The sequence below is a fragment of the Canis lupus genome, chromosome 33 (assembly GCF_003254725.2).
Source record: "Canis lupus dingo isolate Sandy chromosome 33, ASM325472v2, whole genome shotgun sequence".
NCBI classification, from domain to species: domain Eukaryota; kingdom Metazoa; phylum Chordata; class Mammalia; order Carnivora; family Canidae; genus Canis; species Canis lupus.
Window position 1 is genome coordinate 25,398,794 of NC_064275.1, and position 20,524 is coordinate 25,419,317.

Genomic DNA, 20,524 nt, shown 5'->3' on the forward strand with positions numbered 1-20,524 from the left:
AGACACAGGCAGAGGGAGAAGCAGGCTCCATGCACCGGGAGCCCGACGTGGGATTCGATCCTGCGTCTCCAGGATCGCGCCCTGGGCCAAAGGCAGGTGCTAAACCGCTGTGCCACCCAGAGATCCCTTATGTCTTCTTTATCTGTTAAAATTTTTATTTTTGTTTCTGTTTTGTTATTTTACACCCATTTACATTATAAACATCAAGAATCCAAATGGAACCTTTGCCCAAGGCAGGCATTTAACTTATTTTCTCCAGATGTAATTAATGAGGCCAGGGGGGAAAATGTGTTAACACAACAGGATCTACACTGAGCTTAAGGCCATATACATAAAGATACTGTTGAGGAATACACATATGCCCCCCTCTTTTTAGACCATCTCCTTCCAGTCTGCTCAAACAGCATCTCTACATCAAGCACAAATGTTTTCATGAAACTGCCAAAGGGGCTGGGGGAAATGGGAGGCAGTGGTAAAGCTCACTATAGAGAGGGCATAGCGCTCTCCTCCCAGGGCTCTCTGAGTGGCAAAACCTATCTGGATGCTTCTGCTTGGGAAATCTCAACTCTGCAAGGCTGAGTGGTGCCAGGAGAAAAGTGACTCCAAACTATCCAAGTTGGCCTGCCTCTTCTCTGAGCTTTAGTAGGAAAGAAAACTCAGTTCAGTCAAGTGCACCAAAGTAAATTTTTATTTGGGGCAGAACCCTTAGGCCAGTACATTTTCTTTCTAATTTATTTACATACTGAATTGTTCCCAAGAAGCATTTAAAATGATTTGAATGGATACATAATATATATGAATATATAAATTAGATGTAGACCAAAAAAAAAAAAAAAAAAGCGAGAAGAAAACAAGGGATAGGGATAAGTTTGGTGCAAAAGTGCTTCTTAATGATTTTCTACACTTGCATAAATAACCCATGAGGGAGCACATTGCTGGAGTATTTCCTATGCCATCTCTGACTTGATCCTTAGGAGCACTCAGAACTGGGCATGAATGCAGCAAGGTGTACTCCTAACATGGAGGTATGCTATAGAGATAGAGACAAGTTCCCATGGAAATTTCCATGGAGTATCCAATAAATTTCGGGCACCTGAAACATGTTTGGTTTCTCCTTAAAGATTCCTGAGTTCTCACTTTGAAAATGGACATGGTTGACCTGTGTAACCTACTTGAAGACTTGGGCTCCTGAGTTCCTGAGGGATCACATGCCAGTTAGGGTCCATTAGAAGTCAGATACTCTAAATGTGCAGAGTGTGAACCAAGGCTAACACTATAGTCATTCATTCCTCAAACTCTTGTTTTTTTAATATTCTTCTATTTTGTTCTCTGAATCTAAGCCAAAGCTGTTCAATAAGAAGTTGCAGTGTCCCTCCCAAGTCAGCTGGAAATCTAGGTGATGCTGATGATATGCGGGAGCTGAGAAGTAGCCAAAGTAGTGCTGTGCCCGGTGACTAAATGACCACACTCCTTCCACTATGGGAGCTGTCTCTCTCCTGGGGAATAGAACACAAGAGAATCCAGTCAGCTGGGATCTTACTGTCCATGCATACAATATACAAAGTACAGTTGATTCTGGTGCAAATCCTAGGTGAGTGGTAGACGCTGGGACAGCATAACTGAATCTAAAAAAATACTTAATTCCTCATGAAGCCAGTCTCTTCCTGAGGCTTAGGTTTTCTGTTCTTTCACACCTTCCTGGAGCCTCCCTCAAACATCTTTAATTTTTGAGTTTCTTACAGTCTCATTCACTTTGCCTCCTGCTGATTTAACACCTTCAAACTTCCTTTACACTAAAAAAAAGTACCCTGTCCATTCATCAGCTCATCTCCCTACCATTTGTTAATGAAGACATAGCCCAGGTCCTCTTTTCCTATTCATAGTCTCCTGAACCATTCCTTCTCAGCCCTTTTCTAAAAGTTGAGCTTCATACCTTAGTATTTTTCTCAAGTTATTTTTCAAAGATCATTATTTATCTCTTCCTGGCCAAACTCAGTGGCTCTTCTTCAGAAGTTAATCCACTTGATCTTTTAGCTTTTTCAACTTGTTCTATCGGGACAAGGACTATGTCTACATTTCTCATATTTTCTCTAACTATGTATTTTGGAGGATCATTTCTACATAAGTTTTGAATATCTATAACTGCAGTCCACGAATGTGACTTTTTATCCTATTTGAAATGGCAAAATAAGATATATGTCCCAAAACATACTGTTCAAAATGCATCGTATATGCATCGTATATGCATATACATTCATGTTATTATTACACTTAACATGAATGTAGGTAAATATACAAAAGTGTTTCTGTTTTATCAGGAAAGTGAGTTTTAGGGGGCATGGCTTCTAATCAAAATGCTATGGGATGAATATTCTCTGATAAAATGAAAGCAATGAAAGGGCAAAAAGGGAACTTGGAGAGGGCCTGCTGAGGAAAAACCTAGACATGATCAAGGAATAGGCATTGTATTAAAATAGAATAAGTATTCTGAGTAAGAAAAATGCTTTTATTAACTCAAATCAAGAAAAATGGAAAAAAATATCTTGGGTTCTCTACATAAAGTCTGAGTTTAACTTGGAGAGGAAGGAATGCAGTAGTTTTCTCTTGTATTAGAACAGGTGTATATAGACCAAGTTCGCAACAAACCAGAAATGCCTTGGGAAGCCCTTTCTCATAGGGCAGGACTGGAAAGAAAGATAATCTGAAGGAGGCCAGGAACACAGGAGCAGCACAGTCTGAAACCACAGGAGTTTAAAACTTGACATTACAGTTTCTTGTATTGCTGAGGTTGTAGCCTTTGATAGAGTGAAAAAATACCCAGGCCTACGGTCGGAGCTGCTGGAATCCTGATTCTGTAGTCAGATGGGAGATTCCTCAACATAACTCTCATTGTCTCAGAATAGTTCTTAACCTATATTGGATGGAAGCCCTTGTTCCTTGGTATCTACTTGTTAAACATTATTCTTCAGAGAGAAGGTTCCATGTTAGCCAAAAGATTTTTTGATTAATGCATACTACTCTGAGTATTTAATGAAGTATTTTAAATAAGTATTTTGTAAAAAATTATGATAAAGCTGTAACTGCTGAAAGCTTGATTGAAGAAAATAGTGATACATGTATTAGCTCCAGGAGCAAACAGGAACTTGGTTATACATAATCAAAGATTGCCATCTAGTGGCCTGATTGTATTAAAAGTTCTGAAGTTAGCTGCAATCTCCGAAGACTTCAGAGGTTAGGAAAGTGTGTGGGAAGCATCCAGCCCAGCCCCACTGGAAAAAGCAGCAAAGAGTGAGCGAGACTTTGGCCCTGGAGACTTTTGCTTCAATGAAGGCATTCAAAATTCAAACTATAAACAAAACACTCTGCCCTTCCAACCAACCAATCTTCTTAAGCCAGCTATGGCCTGGGCTGTAGTCACTCAGAATATGAGTAGACTCATATTAGAATAGTAGAATTAGAATAGTAGAATGTGATAAAGTGATAACTCTTTAGGAGATAAGCTCAGAGAAAGTCAAAACAATGAAGGCTTTCAAAAGATCTTAAGTGAAATCTTTGTATCTCATGAGAAACTTTACAATAGAAAATTTGGTTTGCTTGTGTACATCTTGATGATAAAGGAGGCCGTGATGCTTTCAGAAAATGAGGAAGAAATAAAGTTACCAGGAAGAAATATAGAAGGAAAACGTCACTGCCCCAAACGATTCTTGTTTCTTTCAAGTGAGGCAGCATGAAGGGTACTGAAAGGGTAAGGCTTAAGACTCAGAGACCTATCTATGCTCAAATTCTGGCTTCACTGCCTATTGGCCCTGTGACTTAGGGCATGATACCCATCTCACTTAGCCTCACATGTTGTTGCAAAGATTAAATGAAATAAGGTTTGGAAAAGGCTTACCCCAGTGCATGGAACATAACTGGTGCTCCTTTTACCCCTCTCTCACTTATAAGAAACCACATAACAAATAGAAGAAAATGAAGAAAAACTTCAAAGAAAACAGGGTGTGGATTTCAGGCCAAAAACTGCCTTTCAAATTACATTTTTTTTCTGTTAAAATGAAGATAAGAGACAGTTTAGTCACTATATGACTAAATTAGCAGCAGTTGTCCAGGCTTTAACTGGTTCCGAGTTTTCTTTCAGGAGGAAATTTTCCCACTGGTAACATGGAAGAAAGAGTTGTATCTATTGTAAACTGAAGATAACAGTACAAACCTCACTGGGTGTTCTAAGGGTTAAATGGGATATGGCATAAATGTCCATAGCTAGGTACCACTTAGTAAGGATGTGACTAAGTTTCATTGTTACTGGTCTTTGCCTCTCTCCTGGGACATCTGTGAGACTATCATATAATTGCCATTATTTTAGAGCTGCCTGCAGGCCTTTGCTACCTTCCTCATGAATTACTGTCTCACCAAGACTCTTTTCTAGAAAGACTAGTACTATAACTCTCACAAGGTGCCTGTTTCTTTGCACACTCCATGCATGTGATTGGTTTTTAGACAAATCACTGGAACTTGAATTTCCAAATGAGAGGCGTATCCTTGAAAATGTATGAGACACTAAAATTCTTCCTGTAACATCCTCTACTCTGGGAACTTCCCTCAGAGCCTCCTACATATCCCTTTATGTCAACAGAAGCAAAACAGAAAAGGGTTTTGGTCAAATAGAGAAACAGATTTTCATTTACGTTGGCTCTGAAGGCAGTTCATGAATATTTTTGAGCAACGGCAGCATCACTTTGCAAAGTGATACTGAGGGAATACCATCATTTGGGTGTAGCAATTATAGAATGGTTTTTAAAGTCACATCTTAAAAAAAAATTAAAGCCTAAAAGGCCTATGATCCCTCTTTGTGCCTCTTTAAGGCACAAAGCTATGACAAAGCTATGACTGGCACCCATTGGAGCCTTACCTGTTTCAGAACCCTAAAGTTTTGACCCATATTTGGGATATGAGATGTTTGGCTGTTTGGTTGCTGTGTGTGTGTGTGTGTGTGTGTGTGTGTGTGTGTGTGTGTGTTTAAATCACTTTAAGGATTCTTTCCAGGGGGTCTCATAGGACCTCATCCTCGAATACAAGGCCTCGCACACTGACCTGTAGGCGGAGGAGGCACAAACATCCTCTGTCAGGCTGCATGTTCTACTTTGGGGTATGGAAATGGGGCTGCTAAGTCAAGTCAGGCAGCTATGACAGGAAGTAAAGCCTTAGCCACAAAGCCTGCGTTTTAAGTCTTAGCTCCACTACTCACAGATGCTGCATTATTCTGAGCCTCGCTTCTTCATCTGTGAAGTGGGGGAACCCTGCCTCACGAGACTGTGTGAGCAGGGCTGATTTGAGCAGGACCAGGGCTGTTTCAAGCCTCAAGCACTGAGCCCTCCACGGCCCCCTGCAGCGCCTGGGCCCCTCCTAGCTCCCCAGGCAGCCTCCCCAAGCCCAGAAGGCAGGCTCGAGGAGGAGGGGCCCTCAGGGCGGGGGTGGGGGGTGACCCGGGGCAGCTCCCTGCCCCCCCGCAGGCTGCCCCAGGCTCACCGAGCGCCTCTCCACGCTCCCTCCTCTCCTGCCCTTCCTGCCCGGCAGGACATCCAGGGAGCGATAGCTGGGCGGCTTCTCCTCGGCCCAGGTGGCCCAGGTGGTGGCCTGTGAGCTGTAGGGGGTCCCCCGGCCCCGGGGCCGCCTGTCCCCCTCCTCCCCCTCCTCCTCCGAGCTCCAGGAACTGAGGCCCGAAGGCGAGGGCGGGGAGTAGCTGCGGTGCCTGCGCCTCCGGGGCCGCTGGGCATCCCCCCGGGGGCCGCGGCCCAGGCCCAGGGCCTCCCAGGACGAGGGGCCGTCGCCGAGGCTGTCCCTGTCCGACCAGGGCGCGTGTGACCCGTGCGGCCTGGAGCAGGGGTGCCTTCCCCTCCGAAGCCGCTTGGGCTCCGGGCCCTGGAGCTCGCGGTGGACATCAGAGCTCACACCCCAGGGTCCAGGGGCGCCGGGGGCGGGCCACTGCTGGCGGGAGGAGCTGCTGGTCCTCCAGGACGGTGGCAGGTCTCTAATCAGGGGGGGCAGGTGGATGATTCTGCGCTCCACGACCTCAGAGCCCAGGGAGGACAGCATGCTGCAGGCTTGGCCAGAAATGGTTTTGAGGTCAGGGGGCAGAGGCTGCGCTGGGTTGAGGTTCCGCAGCTCTTTCTCCAAATACTCTAAGACACCATTGGTGACCGGAGGGTGAGCGGCGGCGGTCTGGGTCATTGGCATCTGTGGGAGGCTGGATCGCAGGGACAAATCTAAACAGAAACAAGGATAAGAACATTGCAGAACTGCTGGCCCCAAAACATGCTCCTCAGAACCAGGGCACCAAAATGCCACACTACTCTGCTTGCATCTATCCCGTCCCCATCCTCAGTCACAGATTGCCACTGTATTGGTCAAGAAGACCCCGAGGTAGCCCATGCGCCTACCCCTGCCCTCTGCCCTCTTCCGCCCCAAATCTCTGGCAAGGTTTACCTCGCTGCAGCAGCGGGTTCATTGGATAAGATGAAACCTGGGAGCTCCTGTCCGCCCCCCAGTATAGAGGTTTTTCCATCATCTGAGGGCCTAGGGCCTGAGCCTGCTTCATGTAGCGGTGACGGGCCAGGGCTGCAGGGAAAAACGAGAAATGCAGACCCTCAGCCAGGACGAGCCCCACACCTCCCACTTCACTTCTCTCTCCCCAGCAGCCTTGCTAAGAGGCCAGTTTCTAATCTATCTCACGTAGGAGTAAGAGTTTAGGGAGTAGTAGCCAATCGGCCATCTGGCAAGGAGCTGGGAAGGTGCCCCAGGAGAGTATACCTAGACCACCCGACTTCCCAGTCTTGAAAACATCGCATCATGCTGCCTTTCCTGGGTTCCCCTAAGTTGTAGGTGGATACATGGAGATTGGCGGGCACGGAATCTCGGGTCCCAGGCGAACAAGGCCTTTAGCCACAGGCCAAACGTAGAAGATGCAGACACAAATGACTCCCAGGGGGCTGTGGGTCAGGGGCTGCCAGGGAAGCTCAGGGCTTCCTGCTCACAGTGGAAAAAGGAAAAAAAAAAAAAAAAAGCAAAAGAAAGTAGATGCTGAGGTCAATGGGCAGAATTACTGGTAAAGGAAAGCAGACTGACAAACGGTCTAGGTAGTACAGCAGCCCTGGGAGGGAGAAACTCATGGGAGGGAGGCAAGAGATGCAAAAAGGTGAAGTAGAGGGGCAGCCCGGGTGGCTCAGCAGTTTAGCTCCACTTTCAGCCCAGGGCCTGATCCTGGAGACCCGGGATCAAGTCCCAGGTCGGGCTCCCTGCATGGAGCCTGCTTCTCCCTCTGCCTGGGTCTCTGCCTCTCTCTCTGTGTGTCTCCCATGAATAAATAAATAAAATCTTTAAAAAAAAAAAAGGAAAAAAAGGTGAAGTGGCTCCCAGTGAATCTTTTGTAATCTCTTTATCTCAGTAAGTGTTGGGATTTTCCCTAAGTAGGGGGAGTCTCTAAGGGGTGCACTGAAGGCAGGGAAGGGAGAAAGGAGATGCCATTTCCTTTCAGGGCAAAGAAAATCATATAAAAAAGCAGTACAAGGAGCCCAGAGACACGTTACTCCAGTACCCCAGGCACGGCCTCTAGTCCAAAGCACACAATCCTCTCCCCTCCCCGGCCCTCCCCTCCGCCCCTGTGAGTGCAAACTAAAAACAAAAGCATTTAGTTGGTTTTGTTCATGAATTTCTATTTTAGGATAACTGTCTCCCAAGGCCTCTGTCTATCCATGCGTGTAGGAGATGCACGTATGTGTTTCAGCACAGGAAGTGCCTGCCTCAGGCCCCCAGCTTGGCACTTTCACCTCCTCCTGGGTTCCTCAAGCCCCGCGAGGCCCACCCCCCCACCTCTCAAGCAGCGGAGCTCTGCCTGGGGCTTCCTCCTGGCACAGTAAGAAGGGCAGAAGGACAGGCGTCCCGAACCCTGCTGCAAAGGGCAGGGGGTTTGCTGAGGCCAACAGCTGGGGGCCATCTGGACCCAGGGGCTCCCGTGTGCAACAGACGTCCAGCACAACAAGAAGTGGTTGCTGCTGAGCCCTCAGAAATGTCCAGAGCTCCAGCCCTGACTGCGTACCACAGCCGAGCCTGGAGGGAATCAGATGCAAGCTTAGAGCAGCTCACCCAGCTGCCCCACCTTCCGGCCACTGGACCGCACTCCAGAGCCTCTGCAGAGGCCCCCTCCTCTCCCTCTTGCTAACGATGCCTCCCCCAGCTCCCTCCGTGTGCCACCATCAGCACACACGATGCCCAGCTTAATGTGCGTGTGCCAGTCACTTTACATAAGCTGACTACACCTCGGGGCAATCTTTTCATGTGGGACTTCATTGAAGAAGCTGGGTGCAGAGAGGCTGACGTCCCAGTTCCAGGTCCCATAGCTGGTGATGGACAGAGGTGCCTCTCTGAAGCCCACACCTGTGCTCTTTCTGCCAAATCGCTGAGTCCCCAGACCCCCCCTTCATTTTTTTGATGAAACAAGCAAAATAAAACAAACAAAAAATCAAAACAAAAAACACCTTCCATAGTGGTACCTCCTTGCTTTATTTCTTTCCGACTCAGCCCCATACTTCAAAGCCCACTCCAGACTAGTCTCTGCCTCTGAGGCCTGGGGCGTCTGATTCTACTGGGAACAACCCTACTTACCCCTCACCCCTCTAACTGAATCCTGGCCACTTCCTCCTCCTACTCCTCCCAATTCCATGGTAGATGAAGGGAAAGTTGGGCTTACACCTTGTTCCCCAAATGACTTTTTTTAACTAATGGGACCCTCAGCACACGTAACTCTCTGGAGACCCTTCTACATTCTCCATGAGCTTTCTTGTCAAATTTTCCATACTCCAGAGATTAACCCACCTGCTCTCTTCTTAGCTGCCACACCCTTTTCCCCAGGGCCCCGCCTTTCCCTGATGTAATGGAACTGCTGAGATGGGAGTGGAAAACATAGCCTCTGAGCTTCTCCCTGGCCCTCTTGTCCCATGGGGATGTCATGGTTTTCTGCTGTTCACCTAGTGGGGAATCAGACAGGCAATAAAATGAGCGACATGGAGCAAGTAGCTAAGCCTCAAAAGACTCCTAGCACGTTATCTCTGAATCTCAGTGGAGTCAAGTCTGCCTCGATCACATTAAGGAGCTATAGTTAAAAATACAGATTCCTGGATTCCACGCCCAGAAACTCTCCTTCAGTCTACTGCAAAGCAAGCCAAAGTCGTGTTTTTAACAAGCTCCTTAACACTCGTGCAGGAAGCCCAACTGGAGTTAACTATTGAGAATTCTCAACAACCTTTTGGGAACTATGGTCCTCAGGGTCAAGTCTCCCTAAATAAGACCTCTGCGGGTCAGATGGACTTCAGCTTGAATCCCAGCCTGTACCAGCTGTGTGATTTTGAGTGGATTTCCAGAGTCTGTGGCCCCAGGCTCCTCCTCTGTGAGCTAAGGTAATACCTATTTCATTAAGTCGGTGAGGTTAAATGAAGCAATACACACGAAATGCCTCATAGAGGACCATCAAGAGACAGTGGCTCTCACTGTCATAATAAATTTTTATAATAAGTCACTTCTTTGCCTTAGATCCCAAAGGAAACAAAAGTACATATTTGGAGACCAAACCATATTTGGCGTATTTATCTTCATTTCTGAGGAAAACCCAGGGCATATTCCTTAAGATGTCTCTTTCGTGACAGAAATGGCACAGCACTTCCCCCTCCTCCGGAGACCCTCACCTCTCCTTCCCTGCAGCCAGCATCATCTGTGGTGCCCAAAACTTTCCAACTGCATTTGCCTGTAACTGCTTCCTATGCCTTACCAGCCTCTTTCTACTTTTAGAGAACTCATTCTTTACCCTCTTTTGGTTGACCCATGGTCACACAGCCCTTTCACTTTTTCTCATACTACCAGTCCCCTCTAACTTGTCTGGCTAGTCATTTCAGCGATATCCTTAGGAGCTTCTTAGAATCCCACACACTTGAACTCTTAACCATTGCAGCTTTAGCTTCTGGCCCCATGCTGTCAGAGCTGACTGTACAGCCAGGCAACCAACCTCACTCAGCACACACATAGCTTCCCTTGACTGATCTACTGAGCCCACTTCCCTCCTCTAGAGCAGTTTAAACATTCCCTGCTTCTCAGGTCTTCCTCTCCCCATGAACTCTCAGCTGATGACATCATCTTAGTCAAGGAAAAGGAACCAGCCCTGGGCATGGAATGGAGGGGCCTGTGTCTAGTCCAGGGTCTGCCACTAACAGGCTGCGTGCGATTGTGCTAAAGCCTCGAGGCCTTACTTCCCTCAGCTGTGAGGGGAATGGGGAGGCAGGTAGCATAGGTCAGAGATTCCCAGTGTGGCCTGTAGTCCACCACAGGGTATACCTAGAGGTTCTGTAGGAGGATGGCCAGTAACCAATCTAGGGTTCAGTTTCAATAACTTTCATCTTTATGTTCTACTGTGGGTCATTTCCCAGGATGAAGTGAATTATCAAGGCTTGCTAAAATTTGGTGTCATTCTCCTTTTTCTCCTCACTGGTCCCCTATTAACTCATTGGAAAGTGGGACCAAGTTAGTGAGGTGGGCTGTGGTCAGAGAAGGCCAAGAAGCCCTGGATGTCATTGTTCAGCTCCCTTAGAGCTCTCTAAATTGCTCTAGAATTTTGATTTGCTGAAATCAAGACATGAGGGTATGAGATCCCTCAGCTTCCTCTCTTATACTTTGACCATCCCCCACATTTTAATGACTTCCTCTCTCTCTCTCCAGAGGTCAGGGCAGGGCGCCTTTCCTTTCTAAAGGTAGTCAGTACGCCTGATGTCCCTCCCACCTGTTCTACCTGCTTAGTGTTCATGCCACTTCATAAGGCTTTGCTTTACTCATTTCCTACTGGCTTTGGTTCTTTGCCTACAAATATGCTTGGGGTTATCCTATTCTAACCAACAGTCACGCACACCCATTTCCTCATCCAGGAGCTCTCCGTAACAACTTCTGCTCCCTCCATGCAATCTCCTCCTGTCATCAAAATTCTCAGGACAGTCTGCCGTAGTGATTCACTCTGAAAGTGACCTCATTCACTCAAGTCCAGAGATGTTTACTTGTAGCCTGCATTTCTTTATATTACTCGTTCTTCTAAAGGAACTCTAACGCTCAGGAGAAACCACTCTCCCTCAGAACCTGTTTAGCAGCATACTGAAACAGTGGACACATTCATCATTTGTGTTGGCTTTGTCCTCGGTCCTGCTTGTTTTTAGTGCTCCACTGACCTTGGGAGTGATTTTCTCATCTCTTTCTGCATATTACTACTCCAGGGATAGTGACTCCTCCATGGCCTCTCTCCCAGAGGCTCTTGAAAGGTGATGAGTTCCACAGCCCAATATCCAGTTCTCTGCTATTTTTCCTCTCTCTCTCTCTCTCTTTTTTTTTAAATATTTTATTTATTTATTCATGAGAGACAGAGAGAGGCAGAGACATAGGCAGAGGGAGAAGCAGGCTCCATGCAGGAAGCCCAACGAAGGACTTGATCCCAGGTCTCCAGGATCAGGCCCTGGGCTGAAGGTGGCGCTACACCGCTGAGCCACCAGGGCTGCCCTATTTTTCTTCTCTTTAAGGAGGTCCTTGGTATCTCTGCCAAGCCTACTGTGATCTACACACAGTTTGTAGTAGCCTCTACCAAGTGAAATTCAGGCACTCATAAGTCAGATGAAAACGGATTCAACACCATGCTGCCACTGCTACTTACTAGCTGTGTGACTTCTCTGACCTTTAGTCCCCTCATCTGTTAAGTAGTGATGAAACAGCCTTCTAGGGTTGTGAGGATTCATACAGGGAAATCCATGCAAAGGGCCTATGCATAGCAGACATCCAATAAAAGTTAGTTCTCTTTTCCTGTAAAACGACAACCCCAGAATACAGGCCTGAAACCAGACACAGGCCATTGACCTTCTTAACATTGTAGATTAAGTTTTGTTTCTATCTTATAAGGCAATCCCTTCTCTTCCCTTTTAAAAAATTTCTGTTCAAATGGACCAAACTGCTAAAGAGTGATTATCTCTGAATGCTCAGATTAGTCTTTATATTTTTCTGAATTTCTCAAACTTTCTACAATGTAATACTTTATGTATATCACTGGGGGAAAAATATTATTTTCGGAATATGAAACTCCTTCTGTTTAAAGCAGTTGGTCCCACACCATCTACTTATTAAGAAAAGATTTTTAGGCACCTGGGTGGCTCAGTCCATTAAGCATCTGCCTTCAGCCCAGGCCATGATCCCAGGGTCCTGACGTGGAGCCCCATGTCAGGCTCCCTGCCCGGTGGGGAGCCTGTTTCTCCCTCTCCCCTCCTGGCTGTTCATTCTCTCACTCTCTCTCTAATAAATAAAATCTTAAAAAAAAAAAAGAAATAAAGAAAAGGATTTTTATAGAATAATTTTCGACAAAAAAGTTTAGCATTCCACAGCCAAATTTTTTAGAGCATGTCATAATTCTGTTTTAAAAGGTCAAATTTTAGTCAAAAGAAAGATTACATTAAGAGCTAGATCTTGGGGATCCCTGGATGGCTCAGTGGCTTAGCGCCTGCCTTCGGCCCAGGGCATGGTCCTGGAGTCCTGGGATCGAGTCCCACATCGGGCTCCCTGCATGGAGCCTGCCTCTCTCTCTGTCTGTGTCTCTGCCTCTCTCTCTCTCCCTGTATCTTTCATGAATAAATAAATAAAATCTTAAAAAAAAAAAAAGAGCAAGATCTTCTGCTCGCTCGCTCTCCTTCATCTAAACCTCTTTCCTTCATCTAAAAAGAGGTTCTCAAAGTGTGACCCACAGATCATCAGCATCACATCACTTGAAAACTTTTCTGGAATACAAATCCTCAGGCCTACCCAAACCAATTGAATCAGAAACTCTGGAGGCGGAGCCAGCAGCCAGCTTTTAACAAACCATAGGTAATTCGTAAGTTTAAGAACCGCTGCTTTAACACCTTTCTCCTCTATCTGTTCTTTTCAAATCACCTCTAAGGGGTGACCTCTCTCACTGCTACGTTTAAACCACTCACTCTAGCCACTCCATGTCCAAGCAAGGTGAGTGCTAGGAGCAAATACTGAAGCACAGGCATATCAGAGCCATTGAAGAAATGCCAGCAGTAGGCAGAACTATTGGAAGGTGGCCTTAGGCAGGCTATGATGTAGATGGGCAGAAATCTTCCCCCTTGGGCCTACAACTTCCTGGAACATCATATTCTGGGCTGAGGTCGAAGACCTCTGAGCCTGTGATGGGAGAAGGGCATGGAGGAGAAACTGGAAGGACCTAAGGTTTTGACCTGGTATGTGAAGTTGATCTATTTGGGACAGCAGTCTCCAGCAGCACCCAGTCGCACTGCTCATCTGTCCCCTCTTACCTTCCTCGGGGCAGCAGCAGCGGGCAGGACAGCAGGGGCAGCGGATGTAGCAGCAGCAATACTGAGGACAGCACTGGCACCAGCACACTCCAATCAGCAGAAGCAGGAGGAGGGCCCCCAGAATGATGAAGATCACTGTCAGCCAGTCTGCAGGGGAGATGCCAAGAGCAGGCTAACTAAATATGCAGGTGAATGCTTCCACGTCTCACATTCTAGAGGCCTAATAAATATAGCTCTTGACCTATAAATTAAGTTCAATTAATATACTGGGGGGAAAAAAGTTTAGCCTTGGGAAGGGATCTTCAGACGTTGGCGATCCAATGATAACCTGGGCTTGCTTGCTTCTTTTTTTTTTCCATATATAAAAATGTCACAGTGATGGGGTGGCTAAATAAAAAGCTCCAGCAGCACTTACGCAGGACAATAAGCTTCACCTCCTTATCTGGGTCTCCTGATGTGTCCCCTGGAGCCTCAATGGTGCAATAATACACTCCATGGTCCCACCACATCACTTCATTAATTACCAGATCTGCTCCTGCAGGAAGGGAGGGAGAAAGTGCCGAAGATTAAAGGAGGGGGCCCTGGGTTCTATGGCTTAAAGACCCAGCATTGTCCTTCCACATCCTAAGAGGGCCCCTCGTGGTTCAGAGGAAGGCCTCAATTCCCTTTTTTTGAGACTCTCCTCTTTCTCTGAACAGTATAATGATGGTAGAACTGACCATTCATTGAGCCCTCCCAGGTACCTTGAAAGGATTTTAGATATCACCTCATTTAATTCCCACCACAGCTTTCTAAGTAGGTGAGGTACACATTACGTTGCCTCCCAGGGTCTCTTCTCCCTTTCTCTCACAGTCATAGAATTTTTTGCTCATGTATGTGGCCATGCAGAATAAAGTCACTATTTCCTATCCTCTTTGAACCGTGGACATGGATGTGCAACTTCGTTCTGGTGGACAGGATGCAAGCAGAAGCGATACACGATGGCTCCCAGGAACTTTCCTACAACACTTTGGGAACATCTTGGTCCTTTTCTTCTTCATCTCTCCTTTTACTCTGTTATCTGGAAAGCAAATGTGGTGGCTGCCGTTTTCAACCATGAAGAAGGAAAAGACTTTCTTGGTGAGCTGGAGCTTGGGCCTGGTCCCCGAGGACTTAATGGAACAGAGCCCACGCACTAGTTTTGGACTATCTACCTCCAAATTCATACATGAGAAGAAATAAATTTCTTCATTGTTAAGTCACTAATATTTTGGGCTTTTGCTTCCTCACAGTCAAACTCAATACCATCCTGATACGGTAAGTATGCTTATTAGTTGCATTTCAGATGAGGAAACCAAGACTCCAAGAGGCTAAGAAACTGGCCTAAGAACAGAGAAATAATGCATAGCAGATGTAGATTCAAATCCATGGTTCTCCACTGCAATACAGGTGCTCTTAACTGCTAAGTTCTAATGTACTTTCCAAAGTGGGTCAAAAACCCCACAGCCTGGATCCCTCACCAGCTGTGAATGGATCCCTCTGGCCCTTGAAGAGACAAGTTATGAGATGAAGTTGAATAAGCAGGGATGAAATGCCAATGTTTCAAGGATAAATGCTACTCAATGTTCAAGAAAGGAATTTCAGTTTTTCATGAGCACCAAGCACTGTGCTACCTCATTAAGATAGAAAAATGGTATGTTCAGGTTTAGTAAATGCAACAAATCTTCACTGAAGACCTCGTGTGGGTCCAACACTGAGGAAGATCTGCAGAGGCACAAGATCCATCTCTGTCCTAAAAGGGCTTCAGTCAGAGGCATCAGGGCACCTCCACATCCCTGCTATTATAGCCACAGTAAGTGCCAGGGGACATCGTCAAATTCTTTAAAAACAAAAACACACACAAAAAACCAAAACCTTAGCATTACAGACTTGTTCCTGCTTAGTTGGCAGTGCTACGTATAATTCTTCATTATCTGTTTGTCAAAAAATATTTATTGAGGAAATGAAACAAAAATGCACGGTCATGCATGACTGGAGCTAATTTCAACTTCTGTTTCCTTCTCTTTCTACGTCAATCTCTACGATTTTTTCCTACCCATGATTTTCCAAACACACTACCTTTCCCAGAAACAAGCTTACCCCAGACTTGGAAAAGTGGTAAAAGCGCTTTGGAGGAAATTCTCCCTCAATGTTAATGTGCATTAAAAATATGCCTCAATTTTTATTAGACATAAAGATTATTTTAGGGATGTCACAGCAATGAGGACATTCAGACATGTTAATATTTTAAATGATCCAAGAACTGACCTGACATGGTCATCTCAAATGATGCAAACACAGGCAGAGAAGTATCAGAAAACAAGGGCTCCAGGGAGTCATGACAAGCATGGGGGGGAAATAAAACACAAGGGGAAAATACCGCTTTCCCATGGGAGTACGGGAGAAGCAGAGTTTGATCCAAAGGTGACTGGGAGTGGAGACAGTGGATAGTATTGCTCAAAATTAAAAAAAAAAAAGAAAAGTGGGGATTGTCACCTGTGGGACTTTCATTCTTCAAAAACTGTAAAGGAGACTTGCCAATTAAAAAGGCTTTAATTGGCAGACTCTGGGAAAAAACAGAACCACCCTGAATCTTTGAGAATGTACCTAGAGACCAGAAAAGGACAGATGTTCCCCAAGGCCCAGAGACTAAGGGCTGGCTTGGGGAAATCAGAGATCACATGTAAAAGAGTCAGACTTAAATATTACAGCCAAGGTATTATATACAAATTTGGAAGCAAATGTTAAATTGGCTCCCTATAAATGATCTACCTTTAGTCGGTCATAGAGTATCCACTGATCTCCTCACATTATTGCTGCAGGTACCCTGATGGCCAGCCTGCTTAGTGTATTCGCCCCTCTTTTCATCCTTTTAACCAGTTAATATTTATTTAACACTACACGTGAAGCTCACCGAAACAGGCTCTGAATTCTGCGCCAATAACTTATCAGAGCAATCCTGGATGATGAGATAGGAACGTGGGGCGCTAGCCCATCCACCGGAAAGCACGCTTAGTGATGACTAAAGTTCACTGCACACTTAATATTTGCTAGGTGCTTTATGCATATCATCTCACTTGATCCTGACCACCCTCCAGGAGATGGGTAGTACTACGGCAAGTCCCACTTTGTAGAAATTGAGGCTAAAAAAAAATTGAAGGGACTTGCCCAAGTTCATATACCCTATTAGTGCAGAACGAGGACCCACACCCAAGAGTGACTGCAGCCTGGGAGCTCTAACCACCAGTCCCTGTACCAGGCACAAAGAATAAATATGCTTTACACGTAGCTCTTAGAGATCACGTTTGATATTTACTTCAGTGTACAGAGACAGAGGCCTTATGTCCATCTTTCAGATGAGGTAACAGAGGCCAGAGAAAGCGTCTGCTGCTGGTCCATGAGCTAGCAGCCGGAAGTCTTTGATTCTAACCCTAATGCTCTCTCCTCTATCAACGGGTGATGATGATCTCAAGGGGGCCATTTACCTGGAAGCCCCTTCGACATGTACAACGGGAGGGAAACTCAGGGGCCCTGAGAGCAATTTATGGCAGGGAGCAAACAAGCCTGAGCCTCACTTCAGCCAGGAAAAAGCAAAAGAAACCAACCACTCCCAGACCTTTAGCCAAAGCTGCAGGACATCTCATCCTGAGACAAACTTCCAGGGGAGTGACTTCAGACGGTGGTACAGCAATCTATGTATCTGGCACTTTCCTCAAACAAACAAATTAAATAAAAAAAAAAAAGGGAAATCCCCACAATGACTCAGGCCACCAAGCCCAGTGTCTGTACCTCTTGCCACCCCCGTCCCCCGCTGCCTTCCCTGCACTCACGGTTCTGGATGGTGATCTTGCGCTGCCGGTAATCCACCCCCAGCACAGGCTCATTCTGCCCCCGCCTCTGAGCCACGATGCGAACCTCCCGCTGGCTGTCGTTGCAGTCATTGGATGGGTCCTGGCCCAGGGATAAGGCTGCCTGGTATGCTGCGGGAAAAGGACACAGCCAAGTCACACAGCATCGGGGAATCCCCACGAAGAAAGGTGCCCTTGCTGTTCCCTGGAGCAGCGAAGCTTCTCATTTTTTCCTGGGCTCATGTGTCTACTGGGAATCTTGCTAAACATGAAGATTCTGATTCTGGGGGTCTGGAGTGAGAATCTGACAGTCTGCATTTCTAACAAACCTTTGAGCCTCAAGATCCAGACCCCTCTATAAGGCCCTCATGTCCAAATCCTGGCTGCATACTCCTGTCTCCGATTACCCATGCCTCATTTTTGGTGACTCCAGGTTCTGCTCCCATGGGGTTCACCCACCTGCCCTTATTTGCAGGTGGCAAATGCCTACTACCCTGGTCCCTCCTCTCTTCCCACTTTATCTGAAGAGTAACCTCCTGGAAATCATGCCTTGATTCAGAGATGTGTCTTTTGGGGACAACACCAGGTTCTGTGGGTGACTCGGACATTTAGGTATCGGGGTTCATACTGTAAGACATCAGTCAGGGCTAAAGTAGGTAAAGCTGACACCTCCCCCCTTTTTCCTCATGTCAGGAAGTTCACTTTCTTCCTGTGCAGATGGTGTCTACTCGTACTCTCAAAATTTCTACAAGGTTAACTGTCAGGGCTGACAGTGAGGATCTGGGTTCCTTTGTTCCTTGAGAGAAGCAGAGGTTGACAGCTAGAAAGAGCTTTGGTTCCAGGGAGGAGAACTGACTGAGATGTAGGGCCTGAGGGCCAGGCCTGAGCCTGGGTAGGGGAGGTTGTGCCACACTGAGAACATGTTCCCTGGGCCAAGCAAGCTCTCACTGTGATTCAGTCAGCCGCTAGGAAGGGAGTGTGGCCATCAAAGGGAGGGTGGCAGTGGGTGGTGACAAACGGCCACCCCTTGGGTCCTGGGGGCTGTCGGAGGCTTCTTGTCCACATTCTAAGGTGGTGAGGGGAAGGGAAGCAGCCTGCACCCTCCACCTCCGTGTGCGGCCCTGCAACCAGGAACACACTGGGAGGCAGGCCTTGCCCTGTGCTTTGGAGAAACTTAATGCCTGAGCTGCCCAAATCGTTTTAGAACAAGGCAGGGCACAGTTTTTTTTGATATTTTATTTATTTATTCATGAAAGACACAGAGAGAGAGAGAGGCAGAGACACAGGCAGAGGGAGAAGCAGGCTCCATGCAGGGAGCCTGACGCGGGACTCGATCCTGGGACCCCAGGATCAGCCCTGGGCCAAAGGCAGGCGCTAAACCGCTGAGCCACCTGGCCATCCCATCCCACCTGGCCATCCCATCCCATCCCTGGGTGGCCAGGGATCCCCAGGGCACAAATTTTAAAATACTATGTGACTTCAAATAAGTTACTTCGCCTGCAGTGGGCTGTTTATCTAGAAGATGAGAGGACTGCATTAAGTGATCTTTGTGGCTCCCCCTCCTAAAGATGTGTGATCCTCAATAATCCCTGTGCCCCAAGGCTTCACAGAGGGACGTGGGCAGAAGCGGGAGGGCACTCACATGCGGAGTAGTAGTCAAAGATGGGGTCCTTGCAGAAGGACTTGAAGCGCCAGGTCACCACGACATCCTGGAGCTGGGCAGAGGTGGTGTAGTCACATTTGAGGACGATGGAGGCAAACAGGGTGACGTAGCGCTCCGTGTGCTGGACTGTCACCAGCAAGGACAGGCACCCTGCAGCCGAGAGCAAGAGGCAATGCTGAAGGCCGACCACGTCTCTGGGAAGTGACCTACTTCTGTTCAGGGGGTAATAAAAGCAATACATGCAAATAAGCCAGCACACTGCCCGAGCTGTTTGGGGAGCTGGCAGGCCGACTGGGGGAGATGGGGCAGAGACAGAGCAAGGATGACTTGCAAGGACCTCATGATCCCCTGGCAGCATTAACACATCCAACAAAAATGAAGAAGCTATATTAAAAGAAGGCCATATATGAACTAGAGTGAGCTTGTCAATACCCACATTTTTTTTATGTCACTTTCTCCTTAAAATATTTCCCCACTTCCCCAAGGAAGTTCAACAGGTCTGCCTTCAGCCTTTCTCTGCTGCCTCATGTCCCTTCATGGCCCACCTCACACTCAGGGTGTCAGCCACCCTGAACTTACTCCCTTCTTTCCCATGCCGGGATCACCATCTTCTCCAGGTCTTCCCACGTGTGGACCTCTTGGCTGGAGCACTCTCCCAGAGCACCAGCCACCACTCCATTCCCATTTCCACTCCATTCCCATTCCCTTCTCCAGGTTAGTTACTATAGGTATGTCTTGATGCTTCAGCTGTACCTTCACCTCCTCCAGAAGCCTTCCTTGACTGCAAATCTGGGAGAGGGGCCTCCTGTAATTTCTCAAAGTACCTCTTCCTCCCCAGGCAGCACTTTTCACATGCCTCGGTGATGGCCAGTTAACTGCAGGCCCTGAGAAGGCTGACTGAATCTGTCTCTGACTCACTGTTACAGCACAACCTCACACCGTACCTGTCACCTCCTTGGCACCCAACGCATGTTTGTTGAGTAAATAATTGAATGAGTGACCAAGAATACATTAACAGTAGAAACTGGCAGTACAGGTGGCCAACATAAGCATGAAATAAATAAAAATGATCAGATGGTGACAAATTTTACTAAGAAAGACTTGGAGAAATTGAGAATTTTTCTTTTCTCTTTTTTACAACTCCCTCTCCCTCAGCCTCCAAAGCTACAAACACATAGCTGCGGGTCTGCCTTGAAGAGGATCCAGGTGGCACAAAGTCAGGTGGGACTTTGGCATGGTCAGAGGTTCACACATAACCAACATCTTAGAATGTTCCTGTGCCAATATGGTCTCTAGGCTGTTATAGGGGATCTTCTCATGGTGCAGAAAAATAGTGCTCAAACATATACCACCAGGAGGACTTGTAACAGCCCAGATCACTTTCAGTATACGTTTCTGATTCACTAGGACTTGGGTGAGGCCCCAAAACTCACATTTCTAACAAGTTTGCAGTTTGATCCTACTGCTCTGGGTACCATGCTTTGAGAACCACTGGTGTAGACTAAATTAAAAACAAAACAAACAGGCTTTGGACTCAGATACAACTGGGTTCAAAAAAAAACTTCACTATTTATTTGGACATCGTACAAGTTACTTACTCTGAGTTTATTTTTTCCCAG

The 20,524-nt window shown here is 46.8% G+C and overlaps 1 protein-coding gene across 3 annotated transcripts in view; it reads right to left on the reverse strand.

Moving 5' to 3' along the window:
* Nucleotides 1-665: 665 nt before the first annotated feature.
* ILDR1 (immunoglobulin like domain containing receptor 1) overlaps nucleotides 666-20,524 on the reverse strand; it is a 30,781-nt gene continuing 10,922 nt past the window's right edge. The window contains exons 2-8 of one of the 3 annotated variants that reach the window (XM_025475659.3): nucleotides 18,885-19,055; nucleotides 17,225-17,374; nucleotides 13,792-13,911; nucleotides 13,377-13,523; nucleotides 6,481-6,612; nucleotides 5,524-6,260; nucleotides 666-1,496 (exon numbers count right to left, since the gene is read on the reverse strand). In XM_025475659.3, the coding sequence (XP_025331444.1) occupies nucleotides 1,455-1,496; nucleotides 5,524-6,260; nucleotides 6,481-6,612; nucleotides 13,377-13,523; nucleotides 13,792-13,911; nucleotides 17,225-17,374; nucleotides 18,885-19,055 (1,499 nt within the window). In that variant the 3' untranslated portion in view covers nucleotides 666-1,454. The remainder of the gene's footprint in view (nucleotides 1,497-5,523; nucleotides 6,261-6,480; nucleotides 6,613-13,376; nucleotides 13,524-13,791; nucleotides 13,912-17,224; nucleotides 17,375-18,884; nucleotides 19,056-20,524) is intronic. The other 2 variants (XM_035709855.2, XM_025475665.3) reach the window with 2 other exon arrangements.